Source organism: Egretta garzetta, unplaced genomic scaffold (genome assembly GCF_000687185.1).
Source record: "Egretta garzetta isolate BGI_Z169 unplaced genomic scaffold, ASM68718v1 scaffold81, whole genome shotgun sequence".
Classification (NCBI taxonomy): Eukaryota; Metazoa; Chordata; class Aves; order Pelecaniformes; family Ardeidae; genus Egretta; species Egretta garzetta.
Window position 1 is genome coordinate 1,630,068 of NW_009258671.1, and position 8,362 is coordinate 1,638,429.

The 8,362-nt window shown below is 37.0% G+C and overlaps 1 protein-coding gene across 1 annotated transcript in view; it reads left to right on the forward strand.

The window, feature by feature from the left end:
- Positions 1-8,362, forward strand: part of PIK3C2G (phosphatidylinositol-4-phosphate 3-kinase catalytic subunit type 2 gamma) — a 199,628-nt gene that overhangs the window by 36,496 nt on the left and 154,770 nt on the right. The window contains exons 8-9 of the mRNA XM_009648693.1: positions 25-27; positions 2,449-2,571. Coding sequence (XP_009646988.1) covers positions 25-27; positions 2,449-2,571 — 126 coding nt within the window. The remainder of the gene's footprint in view (positions 1-24; positions 28-2,448; positions 2,572-8,362) is intronic.

The window sequence follows — 8,362 nt, forward strand, 5'->3', positions numbered from 1 at the left end:
GAGTGTGTGCAGTCAGACAACTAGCCAGTTTGGTGGCCCTGATAATCACTTGACATGCGCTCCATTTTTAAATCTATTCAGAATCTACTATTAATGTAGAGAGAAAACTTTGTAAATTTTTAATACAGAGAGTAGAAGTTCTAGACTGAAGTAGCATTTTTTTATCATATATATAATTTAAACACCAAAATATCCTCAAAGGTTCTGCTGGTATTTAAATATGCAGAAGGAAAAATACATATACGAGATGTTGACTATAATTCTTTTGGACTTTCAGAAAATGTAAAACTTCTGTAAGAAATGAATCTCTATCTTCTCTTCTTCAGGACAAATATCAATGTTATATGTCGACATGTGGAAAAAGAAAACTCTTTACATGATAATATCTAAAAAGAGAAATAGTGTGAAAGAAGTCATCATTCATAGTATACAGTATCACACAATTTTTTTATATGCTTACTCTCCTTGGTCTGTAATGTACTCCTTAGAAGTAGCTACTATATGAGCAAAGCCTATGGTATAGTTGCTTCTATAAAATATTAAGTACTTTGTTAATGTATCTCTAAATGGAATAGTACATTATACAGAAATGGATACATTCCTAAAGATACCCAACTCTCTTTGTGGAACAGCATATATATGTACATACAAAAATATATAAACTGTTGTGTTTTGGGTTTGTTTTTTTTTTTTTTCTGTCCAAAAGTATAGCTGTTTCTCTACTCAAGGATTGCTCTTGTGTATGTCTGTTGCTCATGTGCTGCTCAGAAATTGCCCTACATGTATGTGTTTTCATAGACATAAAATCTCTTGTTCTAATAATCCATATCCACATGTGAAGAAGGAAAATGCTATATTAAAATGTATTTAAATTAAATGATAAATTAGAATTGTATTTAATTTTTAATTACACACTATATGTAGTAATTAAAAACATAGAAGTGTATATATCTGTGTGTGTATATATATGCATTTCTTCAACAACTGCACACTAAGCTGGCATGTATAATGCTTTGGGTTTGTCAGTGTTATACATGGTAATAAAGCCATGCCGTTTTTACAGATTTCTACTTCTGCTGGTAATGTATGTGTGCACAGAAAGTAAATCCTGCAAGAGTTCAATTTAAAATTCTAAGTGGTAGGAAAGAAATATGAAAGAAAGGAAATGCACTCCTTGTAAACTGGCAGAAGGGTGAATCAACTGCAGACCAAAGGAAGGTCTAAATTTCTCAAGAGATCACAGTCAGCCATAGCCTTTTTCTCTCCAGAACCTTTAGTATGAAAAGGTGTTGCTGTCTTTAATTACTAAAAAGAACAGAACAACTTATATTTAAAAGAATTCTGACCACCAAATATTTGAGGATATTTTATGTAATTCATTCCTAAAAAGTAATGTGGAATTAGTATCCTCTATATATTTTTATGTTTATCTGTATTAATGACAGGTGATAACCTTCTCAGTACAGTCTGGATATAGATCGTAAGCTTGAAAACAAAAAGTTCATCTTGGAACAATTTTTCTTTTTCAGACATGAAATGGGTGAATTAGAGAAATGGTTTTATCAGTGCATAGACATGCTGTAGCGCACTAAAAGGAATGTTTATCAGTACAGAAACATGGCGAATATTTATGGCAGAGCTTCTATGTGTTCAGAGAATGTATTTTAAGCTTTAATGAAGTGATATAACTATGCAGGAAACCCATTAATTTTAATTAATTTATTTATTTCCATGAACATAGAGTACGTGATACTTGAAGATTTCACTTTCCTTCCTTGGGATTCAAATTTTTTTTCCCTCAATTCCCCAAAGTGTTTCTTAGATTATTCATCTAGACATTTTTTTCATATGGTAATATTTAAAGATCTAAATATATTATCAATAAGGTTTAATAGTTTGAACTATATATATATTTTGCAGAAAAGCTAGTTGCAGAAGTACTCAGTCCACAGGTGTCAGATTATGTGGCCTCCCACACAGTCACTATTTTTAGGAGGAACATGGCTGTCTGCCAGCTCTCACAGAGATGTGTAGGAGACAATAGTGGGGATAAATTCACAGTATCATAAAAACCTCAGAAAGTGTGTGAAATCGTTTGGGTTCAGGTTTCCTCAGAAGTTTTTTTACAGTGCTTCTATGCGTATGAAGTTCAGACAAACCAATGTTTTGCCTCAAAATCAGCATTAGATACCAAATTTGTCACTGTTTTCAATAAAACACATTTTGTGGGAGATAATTGGACTTCAACAAAAATTACACTATCTTTAGGAAACTATTGGTCACTAGCAATTTCAGTGTAGTCAGACTACAATACATGGTGTCTTTGAATTTTGCACGAGCAGATATGATTTTCTGTATACTCACTAGCATGAAGTTTGTGGTAAGGTGTTTTTGATAAATGATATGTGTCTACTGTTTGCTTTTTTTTTCTTTCTTTTTTATCAACAGCATAATGTTGATAATGTGATTGAAGCAGCTAAAGCAATCTGCAGTGTCCTCTGTCTTGTGGAAACGAGAGACATTACTGATGCAGTCAGGAAACTCCGTGCAGTGCCATTGGTGAAAGCACAGGTAAAAGATACAAGCTGATGTCCTATTTTTTTCTTTAAAACTGGAGCCTGAATGGGTATCACTAATTTTCTGGTTGATCAAGGCTATTCTACTGTCTTACTACTTATTTTCCCTCTGACGAGCATTAGGTAGAGGGACTAAAAAAAAAAAGATTGTTGACAGCGTGTGACAGAGGAACAACAGAGGACTTCTCTTGTGTTTAACTGTAACTGATATGCTCCTCTGGTTCTTCTTATTCCCACCAAACATGCAAATCTCTGCTTTGCCATATCACATATTTACCAAATCATGTGATTACAAAGTATTAAGATTTTCACATATTAAGAATAAGTTGCTAACAATTAAAAAACAAATCCTTCTGTAAATGTCACTTAAATTATGTGTTTTTCAGATAGAAATATCTCTGCTATTTATGCAGAGAAGGACCACCATCATGTAATCATCCTGGTTTTAGCTGGAATATTCACTCTTAAAACACTGAAGTGGGTTTTCCAGGGATTACTGTATAATTGTGAACTGGATATTTGGAGGGTAGTATCTGTTCTGTTTTGTCATCAGCCGCTTTGGTATGACCATGGACAAGTCACTGTGACCTGATTTACAGAAGTTCTGAGCACCCAAGAATTCTTTTGAAGTCAGCATCTTGGAAATACAGGTGCTCAGCAAATCTGAAAATCAACCCATTAATCACTTGGATTTAGTCTGGTGTAACCTTAAGACATGCTAACTCTTTCCCACCCTAACGAATTTTCCCTCTTCACACTTCATTGAAAAGTTTAGTAAGTCATGAAGGAATTTTTTTGTTTCCTTGTATGGTCTCTGTCTTGTCATTCTTTCTCACAGCAAATATTGTTTAGAAAAACATGCCAAACTGGGCACAGTGCTTGCATTCTCAGACCGCTACCTGCTTACAAAACTTTTATTCTTTCTCTTTATTGTTTGTTTGGTTGGGTTTTTTGTTTGCTTGGTTGGTTTTTTAGCCCATGGCTTGTGATACGTGTAAGAACACCTAGGACAGGAAAGTAAGCAATGGAATAACTAGCTACGTAAGTGGAATTTATTTAATTATGCCTGATACGCAGTTCGATGTCCCAAACATAAGATGGGGGAAAGCTAGCGTAATTCTCTTTATAAAATGCCTTGTGTCATAGGAGTGATATACAGCAAATCAATTATATACTGTCATCCATATACACTTACTTTTGACAGGTTCAAACACTCACATACTCCTAATTTTACAGGGGACGTGAAAAGACTCACCAAAGAGCATAAAGTATGTTAGTTGATGGGGCTCCAGTAATGCTCAGAAAACCTCTTTTCTTGAATCTTTTAATTCTTAGCCTCTGTTTATTCCTTTTGGATAGGAGCAGAGAGGGAATAGCTTCCAACTAAGGTAAAGTACAGGACCCAAGCAAATAAACTCTAGAATATCAATGTAGCTCTCTGCAGATCTGGGTTATAAGTAAATCCCTGCACCATGTTTCTGGAACAGAGGACACTAGAGATCACCAAGCAGTCATTGCTGCATGGCCCTGGGCAGAACCAGCTGTGGCCTTCTGGAATTAGTTATATGGGTGCTGTCTCTCTGAAGGTTGGCAAGTATTGTTAAGGACCGAGCTGCAAGAGGCAACATAGCTCTAGGGTGTTTTTGTCATTGCTCAGAGCTGAACAGCTGATTCACTTAAGCGCCTTCTCTTGCTTCTCTTCTAGGTCATGACTCACTGTAAATCTTGTTTCTATAGCATCCTAAATCTTTTCATGTCCACTTCAGCATCAATTATTAGAAGTCACTACTCTGGGTAAATTCCAGCATAAATGGGTCTGTGACAGCACACGTTTTATCTGTCATGTGGTTGATTTAAATGGAAATAAGAATATATCCATTTAAGAAAAGCTCTTCCTGTATATTGGAGGGCAAATACAGTAGAGAAAGAGATAAAAGAAGTAACAAGAGATCCACATGATCTGCTTTTCAGTTAAACCCCAGGCTGTCCTGAGAGGCGTCATGAAGATCAATATCTTCCTCTTGAGAAAAGTATTTTGTCAACCCTGAATCTTTCTTAAGAGATAGATAAAGAGCTTGGTCCAGTAAAAAGATAGGACAGTAGCGGAGCATGTTCTCCTTTAGGAAGGAATTAGAGCAGAAGAAATGTATTGGGACTAATTTGGTAAAAGATTTCTTTTGGAGTTAAGAGAAATTTAGTGTATTTTCTCTCTGAGTGTTGAGGTCAGCTATGTGAACCCAATGTGTAAACTGCCTCCTATGACTGCCTATATTTACTGAGTATCCCTGAGTCCATTTTCAGCCCCATCCTCTCTGAATTCCAGCAGAAAGGTAGATATAGTGGTCAAAGAGCCAAATCAGTTCCTATTAGTGTGGCCTGTCCTGAGCAACTGGAAAACCCCATGTGTCATGCCATGAAGAATAAGATAATGGGATAAAAACGAAAGAGTACAGGTCATCTTTTGAATTATGAGCCAATCTATCCTGTTGTAAAAACAAACAAGCAAACAAAAAGAGTCAAAATAAACAGACAAAAAACCCTGCTCCAAGTGTTCCCAGCTTGTCATCACTCATTCTGCAGCATGTCTCCCATCTCCAACTCTACTGTATAGACAGTGTCCAATATATACAGGTTCTGATGAACCAGCTTCCATGTACTTCCTTGCGCAGAGGGAGTAATACACTTCCCTTTTTCTGTTTTACCTATTTAAATTATATGCTCTTCAGATCAAGGAATGCCTCTCCTTGTCTATATGTACAGTCTCCAGCACAGTAGAGTGCTGGTCCTGGCTGTAATTTCCAGAGGCTAAAAATGATAAGTGGTGGTGGTGGTGATGATAATGATGGTGTTTGCTCATCTGTAATGAGTGAAATGATACTGTTCCTGAATACCCTCTTCTGAATGTTAAAAAGATTCTGTCCTGATTGAATATTTTATTACTGGTCTTAAAGTATTTTTCTGTTCTAATATTCACATAAGAAGCTGCTTGTCTCCACGTTTCTCTTGGAGAATACTGACTAGATCATTACTCGTTTTTTAAAGTTTTTAAGTTATTGAGGTTTTGTTCCCTTAACATTCCCTTTCAGGCTTAGTTAGCTGAACTAGTTGTCTGTCCCCTTGAAGCCTTCTTGTAAAGGCTGTCTATGACCCTGACTGACACCCCTTTCCCCCTTACTCCCTCCTTGGTGAGGCAGACCTGACTAACAACTGACTTCAAACAAATGGAGGGGAAAAAAAAAACAAGTTAAAAAAAAAAAAAGTCAAACTGTTCTTCACCAGCAAACTCTGCTGCTGCTTGCTTTTTACTCCTTTGAGAAATAAGTGCTAGGACAGTCGACTAGACTTTGGCAATCTAGAAAAAGTTCAGTTCTGATTTTATGAAGAGCTTCATCTTTCTCAGCAGCAACTGAACTGTAAATGTCATAAAAGCAGTAAAATATATTTCTGCATGTTGTGTATCTTGAACACTGGTCCATTGTATGAAAATAGTTTACACATTATATGCAACTACCTCATGTATAGAATAGTATATAAATATAACAAATCAGATTTTATCTATATTTATCAATATTTATACAAAGACAATGGACCATCTCTCCTGTCTGTATCAACATTTGTAGCCAAAATTAGTACTCAGCAGTTGGACGTTTGATGGAGTACCAACTCCAAATCTTTTTTGCATTAAATTCATCCTGAAGTGTAGGGGCATTTTATGTGAATTCTGGGTATTGACAAAATTATAAAATACTGCAATATTAGTGTATCTTATCAGTCTGCTTGAATTGTTTCTATTATGTTCATCAGCATAGTGCCTCCAAGACTTTTTGTTAGGTGGAAGAGAAGCTTTTTTCAGACAAACACCACAAGTAAAGTGAAATTGTTGGGGCTACCTATTACATCTCAAGTGCTGCAGCATTACACGTTGGGTAAGGGAGAAATGCCAGAAAAAAAAATTCTAATTGCTTTTTCACCATGGTTTCCTGATACTTTAGTGTAATGTATGGTGTGGTTTTGTGTGCAATACCTTTTAACGGATCCATTTGGCAAGCTCCATGTGCACATTAATGCCTCAGGGAAACTGCTGCTTTCTACTTCCAATTTAAATTACATAGGGTGCCAGTGTATGTTTGTGCAGACATATCTGTACATGTGTGCTTGCATACTTTGAAAAAAAAAAACAAACAACAAAACAACCAAAAAACCTCAACATACTTCTATTTAATTCTGGTTTTATGAAAAAAAAAAAAAAAAAAAAACAAAACAAAAACAAAGAAACTTACTTCCAATCTTCTGTGTTTAATTAAACTGAACTTATTACCTCTTTACTGCCTCCTCAATGCCAGTACTGTGCATTCCTGTGCCATGGTTAAGAGATTATGAAAGCAACTGGCACCAGTGATAGTTTCTTCTTAACTGATTGCATCTCTTTATAAATGTGATTCATTCAGTCTCTAACCAACCTAACCCTGGGATTTTAAAATCCATTCAGGGGAAACTCTAGGCCTACTGCACAATTAATGTTTTTCATGTCTTTTTTTTGTTGTTGTTGGTTTTTTTCTCCCCCCCTCTCCCTTCCTTTCTTGCAGCAGCTCACAAAAAGTCCTAGGAGATCAAATCCTGCCAGAACAGGCACTAATCCACTATATATTAAATGGGCTACACTATGTTGAAATTATAAGCGCTGTTCCAAAAGGTTGTTTACTTTCCAAAATTTGAGAGAATTGAGCAAAGGCTTCTGTTCCCATTTGTCTCGCTGCATTATAAAGATTGTGAAAACGTATTTCTCAGCCTGGAGGTTGCTTTTCTCCCCTCAAGTAAGCGTTTGACTTCTCTTCATGTTTACCAGACAAATGCTGGCAGCTCCAAGCTGGATACCATAGGGCGAATGTACATCCAGCATTGTACTTCTTATGTCACCTCTGCATGCATTGTAATTTTTAAGCAGCATCTTGCTGATTATGTATGTAGGGCAGGTTTAGGTTAGACACTAGGAAAAAATTTTTTCAATGAAAGGGTTGTCAAGCATTGGGGCGGGCTGCCCAGGGAAGTGCTCAAGTCCCCATTCCTGGAAGTATTTAAAATATGGGTAGACGAGGTGCTTAGGGACACGGTTTAGTGGTGGGATGGCAGGGTTAGGTTAATGGTTGGACTTGATGATCTAAAGGTCTTTTCCAACCTAAACGATTCTGTGATTCTATACTAACACAAAGCATTCTCAACTCCGCTGCAAAGGGATTAATGACTGTAAAGGATAGTAAACCTTTCAGGGACATGAGTTCAAACAGTGCAAGCAATGCATAATTCTGAAACACAGAATTAACTTGCTAGTCTCTTTGGTCAAGATTGGCACCTCAGTACGTTATTTCTGTGTCACCTTAGTACATGTGTGTCTGATGTCAGAGCCAGGCAAAGACGGGGCAGACTGAGCCGGCAAGGGAAGCCCGTAGCCCGCAGTTGCCTTTGAGCCAAGGCCGGGTCCCACCTGTGGCCCTGGGGCTGCAGGTGCCGCCTGTCCTGCCAGGAGATGCGCTGAGCTACCTGCCGTGATGGTGGTTTTCCCTGTGCAGGTGGGAGGCACGGGCAGTGTAGCAATATTTAATTTTGCCCAGGATCTGAGAAGGCTGGAGCAAGGTCTGATTGATGGCAGTTATTGTACTTGGGGATTTGATAGAGCAGCTTTAAAAAAAAAAAAAAAAAAAAAAAAGTCATCTAATTAGACTGGTCTATTCAGTCTAAATAACTGGCCTGACCTTTCAGTGGTCATAAGCACCCAGCAGTTCCTGCTG